Genomic DNA, 23,400 nt, shown 5'->3' with positions numbered 1-23,400 from the left:
AGTGTGTTCATTCATTTCATTCATTTTTGAAGGCTCCAACATGTTTGCATGCATCAGCCTTGGTCACCTAATGGGAGCTCTCCATGCTGCTCGATCTCTGGCAGCTTCCCTATTCAGTCCCTTATCCCTGAGGCCACACTCAATGACCTAGAAATGGAACTCTAAAGGTGAATGTAGGGAAGGGTAAAGTTTTGGTCTTCAAGAGATATGAAGTCACTGGATGTACAGTGAGGCTGGATGATGAGGGAATGGAAAATGTGAGTGCATTTAAGTACTTGGGTAGTGTGATGAGTAAGGATGGAAGTTTAGAGGATGAAGTGCTAGAAAGTGTACAACAAGGAAGAAAGGTTGCTGGTTCTTTGTAAGCAGCAACAAGAAACAGGAAAGTGACCATGGAAGTAAAAATGCGGCTGCATGACAGTACTGTACAGCAGGGTACAGCAGGGAAGAAAGGTTGCTGGTTCTTTGAAAGCAGTGATAAGAAACAGGGAAGTGAGCATGGAAGTGAAAAAGTTACTACATGACAGTATTGTGATACCAACTCTAACGTATGGAAGTGAAGCTTGGACCTAGTTGGAAGGGCTCAAGTCAAGAGTGAAAGCAGTGGAAATGAGTTATTTGAGAGGAGCATGTGGAGTTACATGGACAGACAGACTGACTAAAAACGACGTGAGGGAGCGCTATGATGTGGATATGATAGAAAGCATTAGGAGAATTACATTGAGGTGGTTTGGCCATGTGGAGAGGATGGAGAGCGAGAGACTAACGAGGGGAGTGTATGTGAGTGAGGCAGAGAGGGGGAGAGGGAGGGAGAGGCCAAGGATGAGATGGGGGGATGGAGTGGAGAGGTATATGAGAGAGGGGGTTGTGAGCTGGGAGCAGGGCAGTGAAATGGCAGGGAACTGGGGTACATGGAGGCAATTTGGTTGTTTGTGGCCACCCCTTACGGGATTACGGCATCTGGCAATAGACAGACACATTACGGTATGTCAATGGAACAAGTGTTTAGAAGACAAAGTTTTAACTGCCTTGAGAGGGGGGGAGTTTATTTGTTTTTTGAGTGGACAAAGTTGGTGTTTTTAATTAATTTATTCCTGTGGGAAATCCTACGTGAACAATCTCTACTAGATGCAAAATGAGCCAGAATGAGAATCAACATCAGCTTCTCGATGCACTCTAAGAAAGAGCAGTTTATGCATTTGGGAGTCTTTGTTACTGTAGTCTTTAGGTGTATGAGTTATAGCATAAAAAAACACATTTGGGTTCATCACTTTCTAGCACATTTCTCAGAAGCCACTCACTTGATTTGGTGCTGCTCTCAGGTGCTTGCCCTTGCCCTTTCCTCTTTTCCCTCCTTCCTTTTCTGTCTGTCTTTCCTTCATTCTTTCCTCTTACTTTGGTCTATGGGTGACTCTACATTGAGTGACATGCCAAATGGTTTCCTGTACTCCTGGAAACCATTTACTATGCTGGGTGGTAACCATATAACCAAATTAAGGTGTCTGGTAGTTTAGTGAGTTCTGTAATTAAGGCACTCCAACTGGATTGAGCCAGTGCAGGTTTTATATCCATGGGCTGGTTTGGGTTTATTGCTCACGTAATGCCACTCAGGGATGAGTAAGGCTGGTCACTCTCATCTTAAATGTCAGGACCAAGTCGCCTAGCCCCAGACTCCTACGCACCTCATGGGGCAACACACGATTAGATGAGGGATGATGATGATACCAAGACCCTGACAGTGGTGATGCCATGTGACTCAAATCTGCCGAAGGCACAGCATCTTGTAAGTCCCACATAAATATAATCGCCCTGTTCTACAATGGAGGAGTGCATCTCTGGAGACATCTTTAAGAAAGCAATTTTAATATCATTCACAGTTCTTGTCAAGAGAGGGCTGACAGTACAATCACTTTCCACAAACATCTTAATCTAAAATGCTTGAAGTGATGTCTGGGTCATCCAGGAAAAGTGAAAGGCCTGTTACAGTCATCTATGGATGGCAGCATTTTCTTTGACTGAGACACTAGATAAATAGCATTAGAACCAAAACATGATTTCACTGCTGTGATAGCATCTGTCTTGGCTCCTTCTGTGGGCAGCTAAACAATAAGGGTCCCTGATCTAATTTCCTTTCAGCTAATACCTAGAATACACTTCAGTCCCCTCTCCACATCTCCGGTAGCTGCAGGCAATTAGTCTTATCATTCTCGGTGCCATCCTTTTGGTTTCAACACTTGTACCTGTTGGTTATGTTCTGCCCAGTCACGACTCATATTGCTGAATGGATCACTCCTTTCATTCTACAGTTCAATTCTTGTTTCAAGATGTCAACAAATAATGTCAAAGTTTCATGGGGCATTTCCACAGTAAGAGTGATCCCATCTTCCAAAGCTTTCAGCCTCAAAGATAAAAATTTAAGAGCAACTCCCAAGAGTAGTTCTTGATCTCAGTCACCATACCTGCTCAGGCAGAACACACACACCACAGCTACCACAGTACCATCGGATTCCAGGCTGTCTCTTTGACATAAAACTGTAATCACTGCCTTCAAGGCCTTCACATGTAATATGAAGCACGTTACAATAATGCCAACAGTTCAGCACCTTGGCTGACTTTGCAACAGACTTTCTGCATTCCAGGCATCAAGTCTTTGATCAGCCACTTCTAGCCCTATGAGATGCCTCAGTAATCCTAGGCAGAACAAACATTAAAATTAACACACACCAGAAAGAGGATACAGGCAAGCATGAAAAAAATTAATTCATCCATCCATCATCCAATCCTACATTGCCCCATGAGAAGCATAGGTGCCCGGGACTAGGCAGTTGGTCCCGACATTTAAGGTGAGAAAAACAAAAGAAAATAAAGAAAAACTGGTAGATGTTAAGCAGCAACCTGCCTGCTGGTTCCACTTGCACAGCATCTAAGTGTACAAATGGTGTGCACCATGTGAAGGTGGGGATAGGCTACCCTAACTCTTAAGGATAAGGGTAAGGAGAGTTGCAAATACAGAATCTTTTCCCAATAATAAATAACAAAACAGATGATTTAGAGATACAGTTCCCCCCACCCCCACAGGAAAGAAAAAAGGGAACTGTTCCCCCAAACTAGACCTTATTAGATCATATAGCCCTGCTAGGTGACAGGAGGGCGATACCCCTCCCAGCATGGCGGCTACCGGATGTGGCTCGAACTCATGGCCTCCCAATCCCAAGTCCAATGCTCTACCAATGTGCCACTCTGTCCCCCGGGGAAGAGATACTCCCTCCCAGTCTACTCCTTAAACCTTCAACCCTCAGCCCTCTAAGCAATCCAGTTCAGCCTGATGTAGAGCATATTATTCAGAGGAATTACAGCACCTGGCCAAAAGACTAATGGGACAAATCAGTTGCCCCAAAGGGCCTCATTTGGTCGTGGAAAAAGTGCCTCCCCACCCCTCCATACAAAATGCTTCACCCTAACGAAGCTCCATGTAGCCATCTTGTTAGCTCCCGAAGGATATTATTTACACATAAGGTGCTGCACTTTGGTGAAGGCCCATATGGTCCAACATGTACCTAGTACTGTACTTCTGTATTTGCTCCCTTACCACCATCGTACAATCTCCACTCTCCTCCCTTCTGGAAGGATTTGAAGGGGTTTCTTTTAGTCTTGGGATTCATATCTTGAGTGCTAACACTGCATAAACATCCTCCTGCAAACAGCATTCATGGCCTGTAAGCAATCTACTCAAACACTGTCAGTAAACTGGTTGGTTCTAGAATGAAACCCTCTATTTACTGGTTCATCAAAGCGAGTGCCATTCTACTGCCCACCTAAATGTTGGCCTTCCCTTCCTCCCTTCATGCTCTCCTTTATATCCTTTATCAATCCACATATCTTCTCTAACTGGATGCTACTGATGTCAATGTAAACATAACACAACTGTGATGCTGTTGTTGTTACTGTTATTGTTGTTGCATCCCCAGGGTCAACTCTTGAACCCAGTCGACCACAGGAAATTTCCAACATCAACTAGTCGCCCCCAGAGGTCTTTGATTGCAGTTATGCTGAATGACTATCTGTGTTGTGACAGTATGGTACATGTGGTGACTGGTGAGAACCTGGTAAATGTAAAGTGGTGTGGTGGGCTGCATTGCTGTGTGGGGAAAGTGGATTGTTTGAGAGTTGTAATTTGTGTTGGTACTGTAGCAGGGAAGCATGGTTGCTGTGCTGTAATCTGGCTATGTGCACTCAAATCTTTCTGGGTATGGAAGTTACTGAATGGTGTACTCTATGTCTGGAGAGAGTCACCTTTCTGAGGCAGCATTAATGGCCCTGGATGAAGGGCCTGCCCAGTAGAAAAGACATACCATCCCAAGCAAAGATTCCATCTGGACATGCAAATAGCCCTCATGCTTTCCCATCCTCCTCAAAGGAAAGATGGCTGATGGCAGTGTCAGCACAAAGCTTTACTCCCAGAGATACAACTGCAATATACTATAAGCATTCAGAGTGACTCCTTCATATCATCATGCAGCAAGAGGGATTTTTCGTTCTTCACTGCCCAGTTGAAGAGTCTCTCCAATGTGCTATTCTCAGTGAACCTAATCCTTACTTGTCTCAGGATATATAGTGCAGAACTGAGGATACTCTAATCTCTGTACCAGTAAAAAGGTTATATTTTAAAATCTGCAAAATTACTGGTAATATGAAGTGCAGAATATACTATACAGTATACTGTATGAACTTGTAATTTAGACTGGGTCCTTGAGGGGACTAAGACAACCTAATGTCTTAATATAATCTTCAAGTATTTTATAAACTGCATTCCATTTGGTGCAAGGCTCAGCCATTCACAATGACAATTTCTCTCTCTCTCTCTCCTCTTTACAAGACTTTGGGAACAGGCTTGAATACCAACCTACAGTAAAGCCAAATAAACCTGAAGCATGGAAACAGATCAAACCCCACATACTCCTTGTCACTCCTTGAGCACTGACACCAAACTGTCTGCACTGAGACAATCAACATATATCTCACTTGAGGCTGGTGTGATGGTTGTGCTGAATATGCTTTTGAGATATGTTTGTAGGCCCTGCTAAAGAGCAGCAAAACAAGTCAAATTCACATACTCAAACTATACCCTACCTGGACCAATCTGAAGCCTACGGACGTTAACATTTGACATACATCTTACTTACCAGTACCTAAATTTTCCTTATCACGTGGAAGGCTGGGAGCTGATCCATAACTACATCTTCCTGTAGTCCCTGGGTCCTTGGCCTGGTCATCTCTATTTCCACTACTGTTTTCACCATCTGCAGAAAGTGAAGTCATATTAAACACACATTATCTCAATTATAAACTGGGAATATTACTTAGACCAAAATAATTTTTGGTTGGCTTGGAAGACAAACTGAACAGTGCAGTGTCAATGCCATACTCGTATGCCTCACAAATTGGTTGTACTTATTTATAAAGATGCCAACATGCTTGCATGCATTGGCTTTGGTCATATAATGGCAGCTCTCCACACTGTTTGATCTCTAGCAGTCTCCCTACTCACTTCCTTATCCCTGAGGTCAAATTTGATGGCCTTGTCCCAGGTCTTTTTCAGTCTGCCTCTCACAACCCAAGCCCCAGTGTTCACCCTTCTCACCTACTGCACCCAACTGTCATCCTCCATCCTCTCACCATGCCCCATCCATCTCAATCTACCCTTTCTCATCACGAAACCAATACATTCCAGTCCCAACCTTCCTCTCAACTCTTCATTTGTAATCCTAGCTTCCCTAGACCTCGCACTCTAGGGCGCACTAAACATCCATCTAATCACTATTATTTCTGTATACCTGAGCCTACAAATATCCTCTTCCTTTACTGCCCAATCTTAGGCCACCTATTTCCCACTTAATCTGAATTCCTGAGGGACCTCTGAGTGATCTAGTGTTAGTGGAATATGGGTCATATATCATTACCATCTGTGTTTGCTCTGTATCACAGTCATTCATGATAGAGTCGTCTGTTAACCTTTCACTCCTACTTGGTAACTCCCTCCTCCCATGAAATCCACCCATGCTCTTCTTTGGTTCTTTTTGCTGTACAGTACCACGTATTAACAATATGTGGCAGGTGGGGGTACTCACCCTACTCACTTGGTATATCTTCACGTGACTTCACTGAGTGCCAAGTCAAACAACCATTTTCTAATGGATGGTAACCATATAACCAATTGGACATTTGGTTGTCTAGGAGGTTAAGGGTCTCCAACTGATTAAGGTCCATATTGGCAGATATACATCGAGGGTGCTTTCCTTTTATTGGTAATAATTATAATGCAATTCAGGCAGGAGCGACTAATCACTCTTGCCCTAAAAGTCTGAACAAAGTAGTTTAGCCCATGGTCTCAACACTCATGATGGTGTAGTACAGGGTTAGATGATGGACAGATGAATCATTCACTGCCTTAAGTAATATCATTTAAGAAATAATACTCATCATCATCATCGTTCAATTAAGTTCACGTTGAGAAGACAGTTGATCCTAATCCTCAAAAATTTACCACAGTTAAAAAAAATTGAACTATTAGCCTATAGTCCTTCCAAAATTTCAAGATCATTTGGGCATTGTCCCTCACGGGAATTCCCCTTCGCGCGACGCTGCCGAATCCGTACCAAAACACACCTCTCTGTCTCATGTTAGCTATTTACTATTTCTAAATGAAATTTATTTACAGTACATGTATATATAATTCTCTATTAAGGCTATATAGTGTAAGAAAATGCCTATTGTTTTTAATAATAACAATGACTTTTTATAAATACCTCAACACTTGGCAACGTTAGTTTCCAACACTGTCACGCTTGTAGGCGAGTCAGTGAGGGTAGGTCAGGTGTCAATCCGCAGGTCACTTTCTCTGACCGCCATTAAAAGACAAGCTCCTACCCCTACTACTCGCCCTCGTCTGCTCCACGGTCAAGAAAAAGAACTTATTTACAGCGTAAATAAGTATTTTTTTAGAAAAGAAGGCAAACAGAGGACCTATAACTCATAAAACCATATAGACTTTTTACATAAATAAATCTCCATGAAATGTTGATTTTATATGCAGAGAGAGAGAGAGAGAGAGAAAGAGAGAGAGAGAGAGACAGACAGAGAGACAGACAGACAGACAGACAGACATAAAACCGTATAGACTTTATAGAAATGAACCTCTATTTAATGTTGATTTTATAAGCAGAGAGAGAGAGAGAGAGCGAGAGAGAGACAGACAGACAGACAGAGAGAAAGTGAGAGAGACAGAGAGAGAGAGAGGTAGTGAGCTGGGAATGAGGGTTGTCCCTTGAAATTTGTCTCTAATCTGATAATTGGCCCAGTAGAAACTGTGGCAACGTTGCATGTAGGGGAATTCCCATGAGGGACAACGCCCAAACGATCTCGATATTTTGGAAGGACTATAATAATAGGCGCACAAATACTTTAACATGTACACCCCTCTGGAAGCCAAAGTCACATCCCTTAAATGTGGGGGACCAAACTAACAGACTAGACAGATCCAATTGCTTCAATACTACCCATTACACCCACCGCAAAAAACCTTGATACTCTTCTATATTTCACTTGAAAACTTCAACATAACTCTGATAGGCGAAAACGTCACTTTCAAGTGACGTTTTCGCCAATCATAGTTAATATTTTTTACCTTTCTATATCACTCAAGTATATTACAGGCATTTTGGAATGTGTTCAGTGAAAAAATAATGCCAGTAAGTCATAGGGAAGAAACTGAGAATTTATGCAGCAGAAGCATCAACAACAGACACCCTCTCCTGACGAGAGTTTGGCATGCACTGGCACATTTCATGCATCAGTGAGTCTGGGAGTGTCCAGGTGTTGCCAGATGTACATTAACAGCCAGATTAACTTGGGATATAGTAGTAGTAGTAGTAGTTGTTCCCTAGGCAGTCTGGCTGAACAGCCCTGAGTCCCTTAGGAAGGCCATGGCCGAGACCGGGCATTTCCACAGAGCTCTCAAAGAGTGTATGTTGTGTTGTTGGCATAGGTGATTGTGTGCAATGCAGTCTTCCATAATGTGCTTAATAGTATGGGGTGCTGTGCTGCATCCTAGACAGGCATCAGCAACGGAGTCATCCAGCCTCTTCTGGTAGCTTAAGAGGGCTGGATGGTGTCCACATCTCAGCCTGGCCAAGTGGACGCTGTCCTCACAAGGGAGATAGGATTCAGAAGGGTGGATTCCATGAGACCGTGCATGCAGCTGTGTGTTGTCTTTAAGTGACTGAATGGAGAGGCGAGTGATCCGAGTGTGGATATGCTTCTGGAAGCTGGTCTGAGGTGGGCGAGGGGGGAGAGATGACAGTATTTGTGTATGGTATCGTGTGCTGGGTGTTGTTTTGATGTTCCTTGGTGTGGGTGGATGTGCTGCCATGTAATGTAGTGGATGTTGTGGGTTTGTGGAGGCTGCAGCAAAAAACTGGGTGCCTCTCATGTCCAGGTGATCCTTGACTTTGAGGACTTTGGTTTCTTGATGTGGGTGGTCTGTGGGTGTAGTAGCTGTGCAGCCTGTGATTATTTTTAAGGCCTTATTCTGTATGGTCTGTAGAGTATTATAGTGTGTTTTGGTGAGGTCAGAAGCCCAGGCAGGGCTTGCATAATTCATCACTAAACGTATGTATTGTTTGTATACTGTGGTGGTGGTTTCTTTGTTGTGTCCGAATATTGTATGGGCAAGTGACCTCAAAGCATTTCTTCGTGTTATTTTATTTTTAATGTTTGTGATGTGTTGTTTAAATGACACTGATGTATTATATGTTACACCAAGGATTTTGTGTGTGTGTGTGTGTGTGTGTGTGTGTGTGTGTGTAATTGACCGGGTCAGTCACGATCACTTCATGGTCGTGATCATCAGCTTTTACCCTCCCGAAAGGGAGCTGAGAGCTCATATAGTCCGATCTATGGGGAAGGCTGTGACCTTCACACACACACACACCCGTCCCCTTGCTCAAGAGGGACAGTAACCACCCACTTCATCAGTGAAACTTTTCCCAACCTGAGCGAGGCGCGAACTCCCGTCCACCAGTGTGTGTGTGTGTGTGTGTGTGTGTGTGTGTGTGTGTGTGTGTGTGTGTGTGTGTGTGTGTGTGTGTGTGGTAGGGGAGTGTTGTTTATGGTAAGGTGTTTGATGTGACTGTGTTCTGCTGTCAAGTTTGTGAGAAGGGTCACTGTAGATTTGGCTGGGGCTATTTTGAGCCTGTTTGTGGTGAACCATTCATATAGTGTGTTGGGGTAAGGTTGGACGATGTGTGCAGCTGTGTTTGCGTTTTGGTGCGTACATGTAAGTGTTATATCATCTGCATAGGAAGTTATGAGTATCTGTGGTGTGTGGGGTGTGGGTATGTCATGCATGTACTGTATAGGTTAAAGTGTGTTGGGGACAAAACAGATCCTTGGGGGACGCCGTCTGTGAAGTTTCTTATGTTAGAAGACTGACCGGAAAATGTGACGTGTGCACATCAGCCCGCTAAGTAGTTTGCCAGCCATCTTTTTGTGTTATTGTGCATGTTTGTGTTCAGTATTATGTTTGTGCGGTTGTGGCGGGGGATGGCATCAAAAGCTTTGCTATTGTCTAGTGTGATTAGGAGTGTTCTGTGTGGTGGCCAAGCTGAATTCATGCCATCGAAAACTCTCTGTGTAAGGTCTGTAAGAAGGGTGTTTGTGGAGTGTAGTGGCCGAAAGCTATGTTATGATTGGGCTAGGGGAAAGTGAGGTGTGACTAGTTGTAGTACCAGTCGTTCAGTGACTTTTGAGGGTGTGCAAAGGAGTGTGATGGGGCGATGTGAGGAGGGTGACGTGGGGTCTTTGTTGGGTTTAGGGATAATGATGATAATGCCATGCTTCCAGATGTTAGGTATTATGTTGTGTGAGTTGCTGTAGACTGATATGTTGGTGAGTGCCTGTTTGCCTCGTGGTCCAAGGTGTTTAAGGTGAATGTAGCTTATGTTGTCTGGCCCACAGGCAGATGAGTACTTAAGGTTGCTAATGATGTGCTTCGTATGGTTATAAGTGAAAGGTGTGTAATCTGGGTCTGTGGGGAACTGTCTCTTACGTCGAATGATACGTCGGTCTTCGGGATGGGGGATTTGATGACTGACTTGTGAAAAGTGATTGATGAGAGTGTTTGCTTGTTGTTTGTTTGAGGGTATGGTGTCTGTTATTGTGATGGCAGTGTGTGATTGTGTGGTGTTGCTGTTGGAAAGTGTGATGCTGTTTAGTGTTTTGTAGAGTTTGCTGAAGTTTGTTTTGTGGTCAAGTGTTTAGAGATATGTACAGAGTTCCTGTTTAGTGTTTGCTGTTCTGATATATTATTGTTTATTTGAGTGTTGAGTTCTTATATCTGTTGTACGGTGTCTTGTGTATGGGGTGTTGGGGAGTGTCGCAGTGTGTCTCGTTGTCTGATGAGGCTTTGAACTTCTGGTTTGAAGTTGGCGTTGTGTCTCTTTCTGTTGCCTCTAGGGATGTGTCTTTTGTCTGCATTTTGTATAATTGTATTGAAAGTGTGCACAGCAGTGTTGATGTTTGTGATGGGTGTACTGTTTAGTGTTTCGAAATGTTGTTCTGTTTCAGTTACAAAGGCCTCCCAGTTGGCTCTCTTATAATTAGTGTATGTGTGTCTTTGGCCAGCTGGGGTGATTCTGGTTTTGGTAGTGATGATGATGGGGAGGTGATCAGAACCTAGGGTTTTGACTACTCTCCAGGATGTAGTGAGGGCGAGGTTTGGGGAGCAGAAGATGATGTCTGGAGATGATGGGAGGAAGAGGGCTTGGTGTGGGATATGGGCATGTTGGTCTAGATTGTTCAGTATGAAAAGATGATCAGTCTGGGATTGTTGTACCAGCCCTCTGTCTGTGTCAGGGTTGTTGACATGCCAGGCTGACAACTTGGTGCTGAAATCACCACCCAGGATGATGATGGGTATGTTAGTGATGTGGTGTATCTGTGGAGAGTAACTGTGTGGTACTGTGGGGGACAATTGGGGGGAAATGTATGTGTTAGCAATTGTTATATGTGATTTGTTACCAGTGAGTATTATAACTGATTGTATTTCTGATGTGGTGTCATGTGGGGGGAGAAGTGACTTTGTGTGTGTACTGGTATCTGCAAAGTTGATGGATTTGTGTACCAGGGTGATGAGTCCACCGCCACCACCGTCGGCCCGGTCTTGTCGAATGGTGGTGAAGTTAGGAAATGTTGGTGTTTTCTGTGTTCTGTGTAATTTTGTTTCTTGTAAAATGGCAATGTGTACGTTCTGTTGTTTGAAGAATTGTGTGAGTTCTTGTTTTTTGGTGTTTATGCCATCTATGTTTAACTGAGGGATGTTTATGTTGTGTGTGCGATGTGTGTTGGCTCCTGCAGCACGTGGGGAGGTGGTGTGGGTGGAGGGGAAGGGATAGGAGGAGGTTCTGATGGAGGTAAGGGTTGACTTGGATTAGGATGGGTTGGAATGGGAGGAGTTGGGGGACTGGATGGTGAGGGAAGGATCGGTGGATGTGGCTGTGGAGGTGTGAAGGAAGTAGGAGTACGACTGGTAGGGGGGTTGGTGGGTGGGGGGAAGGAGCATAAGGAGCAGGTCCAGGTGTTTGTGTAATATTTTCTGGATGCAAGTGTTGTGCAGGTGCAATGGGTCCAGTTCTTGCAGGAATTGCACTGAACTGAACCCTTTGTCTGTCGGCTCGACGTGATAGGTTTTGAGCATGTTGGACATATGTATTTGTTGGTGGGTCCTGGATTGCTCTCAATGTCCCTGGCTAGAAGAAGTCGTCAAGAAATGACAGCCGGGGAGTCATTTCTCGGTTTAGAAAAAAACGGTGTTGTTGTATGTGTTGTGTTGGGAGATGTGGTACTTGTCCGGGCAACTGAAGCCACTCCCAGGTACTCGAGCCCCGTGAGGGGCCGGGGGGGTTTGCGGTAGTTTGGGCCCCATGCTGTCCTCCTCTTCTCTTCGACAGCCTCTGGGGGATAGACCCAAGACGAAGATGCCACCGCTCCAGGTCTCCGGGATATGGTTGGAGTTAAGCCTACCTTAAATGTGTTTTTCATAGGTCTCAGAGGGGTGATGGGATCATGGTTTTCTGTGGGGGGTGTATTTGCTTTGCATCACCCATAGATGTCTCTGTCAAAAGCATGCAAGTTCGGGATGCTGTGGAGTTGCAATTGTGACATTATTTTCCAAAAATATTAGAATTATTGTATAACAGGCAATTGCATTACCATAATTTATTCAGAGTAAAATTTTTAAACACACTGTGACTCTACACTGTGTGAAAACCCAAATGGTTTCCTTTATACCAGGAAACCATTTACTATCTGGGTGGTAACCATATAACCAAATTATGGTGCCTGGTGGTTTAGTGGGTAATTACGGCACTCCAATCAGATTGAGCCAGTGAAGGTTTATATCCAAGGGATGGTTGGGGTATATTGCCCACATAATGCCACTCAGGGATGAGTGAGGCTGGTCACTCTCATCTTAAATGTCAGGATCAGCTTGCCTAGGCCCGGGCTCCTACGCTCCTCATGGGGTACCAACGTAGGCTTGGATGATGGATGGATGGATGGTTTATAAAGACAATGTTTTGACTAATGAGATTGTATTTCATACTGATATTCTAACAACAAAAGTAAGGTCTTGAAGAAATATTAAGATATTTAATTCAGTTATGAATCTCTAAAGATTCTCTTTGCAGTAACTGCAAAAATTATCATATGCATTTGCCTTTCACATGCATTCTGAAGGCTGAGTTAAATTATCCAGTGTTAGAGAGAACACAGCCTAAAACTTACAGCAGACTGTAGACCCAAAGGGCTGGGCAACTGTGCGTAGTGAGTGACTGATGGAAAGGGTGGGAGGGAGGGGGTGCAATGAAGAATGGTAAATGCATTGATGAAATCAGAGGTGACAGGTCACTGGGTGCTAAAACATGCAGGTGTGTGTCTGTAAACACAAGTGTTTTCTGTCTCTGCATCTGTCATCTTAGTGTGTGTGTGCATATTTATTTCTGACTTAGTTATAGAATACAGGACTTAAATTAACCTGCTGCATCCCGGCCAATTTTTCACCAATGACCCCCTCCCCCCCCAAATCCTGGCCAAGTTTTTTTTTTTTTTTTTTTTTTTGCTCAAACCTCTGCTTTTTGTGAGAAACAGTGGAAACTTACAAAAAAAAAAAGTGCTCATCTGAGCTTATAAGTGAGTTATACAAGTGTCCCTTTGAACTCCTGGTACTGTGTTCCCAGCAGCTGCGTTGCTGCTGTCACATTTTCTATGGTAGCGGTAACTATTGCAAACCACTCAGAATAAGTAGATATTTGTTCACATGGTACGAATTTATATGTAGTACAAGAATATATTGGTTTTCACACAAAAACATAGGCGATATAAGCGTAGTTTCACTCAACGAACACATCAACATACCACACCTTCCTTGGCGACGTTACCTCCTCATCACTTCTGCTCAATTCTTCCTCTGGCGCCACGTAATCACTGTTCTCCACATCGTCATCGATTGGGGAATCACTCTCGCCTTGAATTTTGTCATCAGAGAGACCATGGCACGACATGTCTTTACTGGCCAGGTCATTTCTAACAGTAAGTTGCTGAGACAATGGCATGGGAAGGTGTGGGGGGGTCACATGGGGTCAGGTAGTGTCGCTGCCTGGCAGTGAGTAGAGAAAGGTCTCCCACGTATGCCTACCAAAAACCAACCGCGAAACTTGAAAAATGTGCAAATGACGGACCTCGCAATCGCAGAACGTACCAGTACATCGACGTCAGCGTGAAAAAAAGTTCTGACGTACCCATATGTTGATGGGATGCAGCAGGTTAAGCTGGTGCTATCCTGTCTCCGTATCTTAAATTATCCAATCTACTTTTAAACTCATGGATGTTCTCTGCTTGCACCATCTCCTCTTCCAAACTGTTCCAAATGTCTATAGCATACTTCTATTTGGGACACTAAATTTTTTTTGCATCAATTAAGCATTTATTCTTCTTCAATTTGCTATCCTGTCTCCCTATCTTAAATTATCCAATCTACTTTTAAACTCATGGATGTTCTCTGCTTGCACCATCTCTTCTTCCAAGTTGTTCCAAATGTCTATAGCATACTTCTATTTGGGACACTAAATTTTTCTGCATCAATTAAGCATTTATTCCTCTTCAATTTATACTCATGTCCTCTCGTCTTTCCATTTATGCATCTACTCTTCTTCAATTTACATTCATGTCCTCTTGTCCTTCCATCATCATCCTCAACGAGATCTGCTTTATCCACCTTTTGCAGCTTTCTAACTCCTTTAAACATCATAATCAAATATCCACTCTCTCTCTCTCTCACTGAGCATTGGCTGACTTCAGCTTCTTCAGTCTCTCTTTATAAGACAAGTCCCTTAAAGCTGTTAACATCATACTCATCATCCTCTGTACTTCTATCTATCTATCTATAGCCCGATGCCCTAATCCCGCAAAGGGTGGCCGCAGACAAAACGCCTCCAAGTCACTCTGTCACCCACCACTTGACTACCCCCTAACTCACTCCCCCCTCCCTCATATACCTCTCAACTCCATCCCTCCACCTCATCCTCGGTCTTCCCCTCCCTCTCCCTCCCTCCACCTCACCTACATACACCCTCTTAGTCAGTCGTTCATTCTCCATTCTCTCCACATGTCCAAACCACCTCAGTGTATTTCTCCTAATCTTCTCAACCACATCCACATCCACCCCACAACGTTCTTTCACTTCTTCTTTCGTCAACCTGTCCCTCCATGCCACTCCACATGCTCCTCTCAAGTAGCTCATTTCCACTGCTCTCACTCTTGACATGTTCCCCTCTTGCAAAGTCAATGCCTCGCCTCCATATATCAGGGTAGGGATCACAATACTATAATGCAGAGACTTCTTAACTTCCATACGCACCTCCCTATTTCTCACCACTGCTTTCAGTGAACCAACGACCTTCCTTCCCTGCTGTACCCTTTCACGCACCTCATCCCCCAAGGTTCCAACTTTACTCATCACACTACCCAAGTACTTGAATGTACTCACATTCTCCATATCCTCGCCAACCAACCTCACTGTGCATTCTGCGACTTCATTCCTCTCAAACACCATAACTTTACTCTTGTTTACATTAACTTTCAGATTCCTCTTCCTACACACTGTCCCAAATTCATTCACCAAACCTTGCAACTCCCATTCACCTTCACTCAACAATACTGTATCATCAGCAAACAACAACACCGGAATCTTCCAAATCTCACCCTCATTCATTACAGCCACCCTCACATCCACTGCCCTACCTTGCACCTCCTTTACAACCCCATCCTTGTATATATTAAACAGCCATCGAGACATCACACAACCCTGTTTCAGTCCCACACTGAGATCAAAGAACTCACTCAGCTCAGCATCCACTCACACCATAGCCCTAGCTCCTTCGTACATACTCTTCCTTGCACTCAACAATTTCCCACCCACTCCATATATTCTCAATACCTTCCACATACCATGTCTATCTATTCTGTTATAAGCTTTCTCCAAGTCTATGAAGGCAGCATACACTTTCTTTCCCTTCTCTAGATACTTCTCCACTAAACATCTTAGAACAAATATCTGATCTACACACTCTTTTCCCTTCCTAAATCTCCCTTGTTCTTCTCCAACTAGCTCCTCTGTTATATGCCTAACCCTATCAATGAGTATTCTACCATATATTTTTACAGTCATACTAAGAAGGCATATACCCCTATGGTTACCACATACTTCTCCCTCCCCTTTTCCTTTGTATAAAGGAACAATTATACCTGATTTCCAGTCCTCCGGAACCATTCCTTCTTCCCAAGCCAATCTACATCCATATCCATCCACTACAATCTCACCCCCATACCTTAGCATTTCACCACACACTCCATCAATTCCTGGGGCCTTTCCCATCTTGAACTTCTTCATTGCTTCCACTATTTCCGCCCTACTGATCTCTTCCTCCCTCCTCTCATCTCTCTTTCTCCCAGCCATTCCCCAACCACTTATACTCACACTGCTCTCACTCTCTACATTCAACAAATCCTCAAAGTGCTCCTTCCATTTCCTCAATTTCTCTCTATTCTCCACTAACAATCTATTATTCTTATTTTTCACTCCCCTACTATTTCCCCTTTCACACTGCCTTACTCTCTTTACCTTCTTCCAAAACAATTTCTTACTCTCCCTCCATTTCACACTCAGATTCCTTACATACAGTAAAACCTCGATATAACGGACTTCAATAGACCGGAATTCGCTTTTATCGGACTCGGGAAGCTACCAGACTAAATTCCTATATGTCGGAAAAAGTCCGATAAAGCCAGAAGCAGTCCAGACTGCCTGACCACTTCAGCTATGTTCACCACAATAAGGTAAATAAAAGACATGTTTATCAGTGTACAGTACAGAATGATTATACCATTTGATTAACGTAGTGAAGTTATAACACAGTACAGCACTGCAATGGGTAGTCAAAACAGTTTAAAAACCATTCATTATGATCCAGACTAATGTCTGATATATCAGAAAAAGTCCAGGCTAGCAGGGGGAAGTCCAGATGTAGCTTTTATTGGAATTTTGCATTTTTCAGAATGGTTTGGGCCCCAATTAGTCTGTTATAGTGAGGTCATACTGTACTTATTAAAATGCAGTGACCATATCACTGCTGCATGTTCCAATTTCGGTCTTAGTATGGATACAATTCTCTCTCAAAATTTCCTCATCCAGACAGATAGCCATTATCATATTAGTCATCAATCTATATAGCCCTCAAATGATCTAACATATATGCTTCCCTGGTGATAGGTTATCCTCTATGGGTACTCCAAGATCTTTCTCTTCCCTTGCTCTGCTGAACCTCTCTCTTCCCATTTTATATTCACAATCCGGTCTCTTGCCACATACTCCCATTTCTAGGACATGGCTCCCCCCACCTCCCACCAATTAAACTCAATTTTCCAAGTCTGGCTCCAACTGCATTTGTACAACTTATCCAAATCATACAGCAACTCCTCGCAACTGTAACCAATTTGGGTTTGCCTTCTGGCATATCATTTACACATATCAAAAATATAATAGGAGCCAAAACTGAGCCATGAGACACTCTACTGGTCACACTCTTCCACTAAGAATACTGTACTTGTCTCTTATAACTGCTGTCATTTGTCTTCCCACGAACTAATTTTCCATCCACTGAAGCAATATGCCACTCACTCTACCAACAGTTTTAAATTTCCATAGCAATCTTTTGTGTGGCACTCTATCAAATGCTTTCTTCAAATCCAGATAAACACAATCTACCCAACTCTATCATACATGTATCACTCAACCAACTCAACATTTTGTCCATTTCATGGCCTCATCACCTTCCATCCCTCACTTTCTCACACACTTATTTACCATACCTATCTGCATCCAATAAATTTTAATATTACAGTAAACCCTTGATATAACTAACCCTTTTATAACGAACTTCGGATATAACGACCTACCATTTCCAGAGCGAACTTCCGCCGGATACAGTGACCTTTGGTCACTATATCTGGCAGAAATTTGCTCCCTGGCATGGTAAGTGTACTGTAACATTACTACATTATAGGCATTGTATTTATATGTGCAACCTCATACAGGATGATACTTACTGTACATGTACTATATACTGTAACTACATATACAATTGAATTCTCCATGTGAAACTTCTTAGAGTAAGTTGTGTTTTTGCACGCAGGACCGAACAACTCCACGGATATAGCGACCTTGGATCGGTAATCCCTTGGTTAATAACGACCACAGGATATAGCAAACTTTCGGATATAACGACCCACCCCTCAGCCAATTAGTTCGTTATATCGAGGGTTTACTGTACCTTGCACCCTTCAGTAATATTCTCTTAATGTGGAGAGAGGGAGGGGGAGAATGGGGATGAGCTAGAAGGGTGAAGTCTATGGGTAAGGTGGTGTGGGATGCCTGATGGCAGAAAACAGGGTGATGTGGAGGTAATTTCCTTCTGGCCATTGTGTATAGGATTAAGACACTGGCTACAGACAGACAGAAAATAATGTTAATGAAACCTAACTCTCTAAGAGCATTTCTCACTTGTCAATGTAGTTTTTTCTTACATAATTACAATGTTTAACTATCTATCCATCATCTATGCCTTCATTAGAAGCTTAGGAGTCCAGGGCTATGCTAATCAGTCCCAACGTTTAAGACAAGGGTGACTAGATGCTCATCCCTGTGTGACACCAAGTGAGAAATCAACCTAAATCATCCTTCAGACCTAGACCAGTAACAGCCACATCTGGTTTAGGGTGCTTTAACCCACTGCACTAACAGGTATCCCTTTGCTGATTACAGGGCTATTACCCAATGCCAGAATTACTGCATTATTCTTACAATGAAAAATACTATCTACAATGGTATTCTTGGATGGATTTCAGTAACTATCCAGCAAATCTGAGTACCCATCATGATGGTAAAATTGACTATGCAGCACACCTCTTTCACTTAACCATACTCTTACTGATATGATAGCTATAATCAGAATTAAACAATACCTACCAGTAAGTGTATTACCTTGGTTTGGGGCATTTATGTCATGGTGCATCTTGACATGATTAGTAAGGCACCGCCAGAGTAGCAGCATAAAATGTACAGTGGAAGGAAGGTCTAGGCGGCGGCTAGCATACTGGTAGAATCGTCGTGATGCTGCCCGATTTTCCTCCAGCAAGGCAAGACACCGCTGCACAAGTTCCTGTGCCATAAAAGTTACAAAGTATTGAGAATAATTAATTTTGAATAGATGCAAGTAAGGTAACAAATGAAACAAAAGAGAATAGTGAACCTTTATTCTTGACATATCCTTACTAGGACATATTCAAAGGGATAAACATTGTGGGAAACATATCAGTTTAAATACACCTCTTGTGGCTCAATAAGATGGGTGGCCAGGCCAAAGACTGGTCTAATGCACCTCCCTATGTTACTTTGCTGACCACTCCTCAGCTACCAAGACTGCTGCATTCATAGCCCATCACATGCTTCCTACCATATTTCTGGGTATTTATCCGATGGTGCTAAAGCAACTTCTACTTCTTTCCTCGAATTTCTGCAAACTCTTTTTAGTACACTAGTTTCATCTCAGTTTGGTAAATGATCCTCTTCATCTACATATTACAGTACATACATGCATTTATTGTTGCATAATGCCTCATTGTTGCTGTTGCTCCTCAACCCTGGTTTGCCTGACCAACCAGACCCACTGACCACAGGTAAGCAGCTGTTCATAAGGGACTGCTTATGAGTTCCAACTTTTAAATTTAACCATGTTAATTGAGAAGAAGTGGGTGATGTCCTGATCTTAGCCTAGCTAGATGCACCTGACCAACTAATAAGGCATGCCTCTGATGCATGGATGTTGGGAGAGGGAGATTTGTAATACAGTGATGTATTGTCCTGCTCATGAAATGAGTCAGTAGGTGTTTCTTCACTGTTAGTGTTGGCATGATTGGAGGTGGGATGTTGCTGAATAGGTGACCTTTTTTTTAATATGACCTGTGGCTCAGTCAAGTAAAGATGGGTGGTGTGTGTTAGCATAGGCTACTGCATAAAATTGTGTGCCTTTCATGTCAATGATATTCTCTAACAGGGAGGACTTTGATATCAAAGTGTAAGTGCGCTGTGGGAGTGGTTTTGGTGCACCCAATGCTGATGCCTACAGCATGGTTCTGTACGGTCTGCAAGGAGTTGTAGTGGGTGTCTGAAAGGATGAGTGCTCATGGTGGGGAGGCATAGGACATAAGTGATCTAGTACATTGGTTGAGAGTAGGGATAACGTTTCTTTTTGTTGCCCGGAGTCTATCCCCGAAAATGCCCTAAGGCGTTGAGTCTGGGCGTGCACTACCCCTCAATGTCTTGCATGTGGTGGTTGAAGGTGAATCCAATATAGTATGGCACATATGCACAAGCATATGAGACACAACCCAGTTATTCAGGGGGTAAGGGGGGTGGCATGCAGTACTTCCTAGGGCAGGTGAGAAGTAGGTGAATACTGCAGAGTCTAGTACACCTACCATGGTCATTAGCTTCAAAGGAGTACATTGAAGCAGGGAAGTTCTGCAACAAGTTAACCTTGTTGGTGGGCTGTGTTCATGTACCTATCACTACCAACACTTACCACTAACCTTCTTCAACATCCACACCATCAGCATTAGCTTATCATGTAAAACTAAGAAGCTTTAATACTTCAACTTGGTGCATTCTGTAATCAGTTAACAATCTTGTCAAGTTATCCTTTAAAGTTATATATCATAACACAACAGACCACAGACCATCAATCACTCAATACTAGTATGAAAAAATTCATGGCAAGAGCTATATGTTATTTTGTCATCAGTGGAAAAAGTTATAAATCAAATATAAAATAGAATGCTGAGAGAGAGAGAGAGAGAGGTGGGGGGGAATGACCAGATGTAGAGAATATTTGAGGCTACCCGTGCCAAAACTGGCTAAGTGCCTCTGGGGCCAAAATCCGGTTTATTGCATATATCACTTCACCAACCTTCCCTCTTTCATATGGTGACATTTAGCCATTTGTGGAGCACACACATAAGGTTGAAAATATAAGGAGAATAGCATTAGTATCTTTCCTTTAGCCTTGGCCTGCTGCAGTCTGTGGTACTGTATCTGTGACAAAAGGGGCCTAAACAATAGCACGTCTGTATTGTGTGTGGGTCGAGGATACTGTTCCACAAGTTGGCTACAGAATAATCTCCATCACAGTATATCACACAATGGGAGGATGTTTATCTTAGCAGGATGTGATGCACTGCCAGTGGGAGCACGTGTGACATTCCACGTGCCAGTCAGATGGTGTTGTGAGTTAAAAGGACGCTCAGTTGTGTTTACCTTGCAAACTTGGCTACGTGTTCCTTGATTACTCTGTGCATCTTTTTTAGTCTTTTCATAGTGCAACATGTCAAACATCCCTACTGCATCTGCTACCTCTGACGTGACTGTCCTTGGTCCCTTCCGTGGCAGGACGAGGGTCAGAAATGTTGCTATATGGCAGAAAACCATCAGCAAACAGAACAGAAATTGTGGCGAAGCGTAAATCAGCATCAAAACAAAGCAACACGTTCCAGCTTGCACTGTTGGTCCCCCATGTAAGGATACTTGCTTTGATAAAGTTACTCATGAAGGTGTGGATGCAATCTTCAAGGCATTCTGGAAAATCAAGGATTATGGTCTCCAGAATGCATATTTGCAGAAAATAACAGTGCTACTGCCAGTCAAAAGGAAGAGGATGAAGGAGGAATGAGCAGGGGGTCAAGTACACAGGCATACTTGGTGCAGTACAAAAATACAATGTAACATGTATGCAAGGAAGGATTCTTGGCTATGCACAGCCTCACCAAGCACAGGGTCATGTCTGCCATGATCTGACCATGACAGCAACATTGACTGCTGACACGTGGTCGGCTCGAGCCCAGCAACAAGTTCGTGGGCTCCACAAGAACATGTGTGGGAGCACATTAGCCTTCTGCTTGCTATGTCCTGCCACTATAGCAGGGAAAAATCACCACACTGCCATTACTTAGAGTCCAGTCTCACCATCCAGAAGCTACATGACATGTACAGTCGTCAGCACAAATTCGCTGCAAGCCTGCTCGTGTGATGTGGTTGTTTTGTTTGGCAACAGTGAATGGGAACCAGTTGCCACACAGGCTTTTATACGCTTTAAAGACGTGTTTGTAAGAATTAGTGCTATAAATCGCCCAGAATGCAATAGTCTATATCTGATTAGCATAAAAGTGAGCAAAAGACGACAGAAGAATGTTGTAGAGTGATAAAACTTCTGCTCTCTCCCTCGTACCCACCCCATGTCCCTCCCCACCCTACCTCTCAACCCCCCCCCCATGCTCCTTCATTTCCACTCCCCTCTCTCCGCACCCTGTCTACCTTAACTATGGCGAAGATCTACGTAATGAACTGCACTCTTCTCCATTTCTTGTCTATTCCTGTAACCTTTTAGCTCCTTACATTCGAGAGTATCTTGCCATGCCTCAGTCTTTTTCACCCACTCTTTACTCCAAACGTGATGCAGTAGTTTGAAACATGATGGGTTCTGATCCTGCTTCATGAATCAGTGAACAGTATGAGCAGGATGGGAACATTTTCCTTGGAACGAGAGAGAGAGAGAGGAAGTAGGAGGAATGGGCACAAATGTTTGTTTAATTGCGCCTACTGAAATAATAGCCACCAACTGCCAGGCTCACTAAACACACACACACATCTAGCCACCAACTGCCAGGCTCACTAAACACACACACACACACACACACACATACAGTAAGGAATAATACATCACAAGAACGAGACCTCAAATGTTTCTGTATCTAGCGGCTGTTGGTAGTGACAAGGGATGGAGAAAAGAATGACAACTGGAATAAAAAGAGTGGGAATCAGACGGGGAGGGTGAGAATGGGATTAGAACAGGGAGGAATATTGGTAATTAGCCTTGGATACATTTTATTAAAGCATTTCAAACAATTGAGAACAGGACAGTATTGGTTTAGTAAAGTCAAGAGAGCATTGTGATGCACCAGCTGGGTTAGTGCCGTGGATAAATGAATGAAGGTAGAGAGAGTGAGGAGAGGAGAAAGTGGAGAGGCATGAACGTGAGTGGGGAGTAGGAGGGGGAAGGAGGGGTGGGGGGACATCAGGAGGAGAAAGGGGGAGAGAGGGGAAGGGAGTTTAGACACGGTTATGAGGAATGTCAGCGTATTACGCTTGTACGTCATTTCATAACATTCTGTCAGCTCTTGCACTTTTTTTTTATACTAATTAAATACAGTATACATAATATTGTACTCTAGCCAGCCTCTAATACCATTTTTAAAAACACGTCGTTAAAGTGTATAAAAGGCTACGTGGCAACTAGTCCCCTTACACTGTTGCCAGACAAAAGGACTCACATCACACGAGTAGACTTGCAGCGAATTTATGCTGACGACTGTACCTGTCTTGGATGTCTGACAACTTCCTCAGGAAAAGTGCATCAATTTCCATTACTATGGCGGTTTTCAGACAGAGTACAACATCAGCTTCCAGCCATCCAGAACTGACAGGTTTACCACCTATGACACGATCAACACCGACATCAGGAACCAGCTGGACGACCAGCAGAAGCAGGACCAATTGAGGAAGGAGAAGGATAGCCACCTGGAGATTGCAAGAAAGGGCCAGGATTTGATGAAAGCTATGGAGAACAACCATGACACAGAGCTGATTTTTTACCTGACTATCAACAGTAAAGGTAGGAG

The 23,400-nt window shown here is 43.4% G+C and overlaps 1 protein-coding gene across 1 annotated transcript in view; it reads right to left on the bottom strand.

Annotated features, from left to right (window-relative positions):
• The window catches only part of LOC145412106 (condensin-2 complex subunit G2-like), a 346,602-nt gene that overhangs the window by 179,661 nt on the left and 143,541 nt on the right, over window positions 1-23,400 (bottom strand). Inside the window, exons 11-15 of the mRNA XM_080282023.1 lie at window positions 18,653-18,830; window positions 17,569-17,636; window positions 13,494-13,652; window positions 6,138-6,252; window positions 5,184-5,300 (exon numbers count right to left, since the gene is read on the bottom strand). Coding sequence (XP_080138149.1) covers window positions 5,184-5,300; window positions 6,138-6,252; window positions 13,494-13,652; window positions 17,569-17,636; window positions 18,653-18,830 — 637 coding nt within the window. The remainder of the gene's footprint in view (window positions 1-5,183; window positions 5,301-6,137; window positions 6,253-13,493; window positions 13,653-17,568; window positions 17,637-18,652; window positions 18,831-23,400) is intronic.

This window comes from Coenobita brevimanus, chromosome 92, assembly GCF_032717465.1.
Source record: "Coenobita brevimanus isolate Jiangsu-jjx chromosome 92, ASM3271746v2, whole genome shotgun sequence".
In the NCBI taxonomy this organism is placed as follows: domain Eukaryota; kingdom Metazoa; phylum Arthropoda; class Malacostraca; order Decapoda; family Coenobitidae; genus Coenobita; species Coenobita brevimanus.
This window is presented reverse-complemented; position numbering and strand designations above follow the sequence as displayed.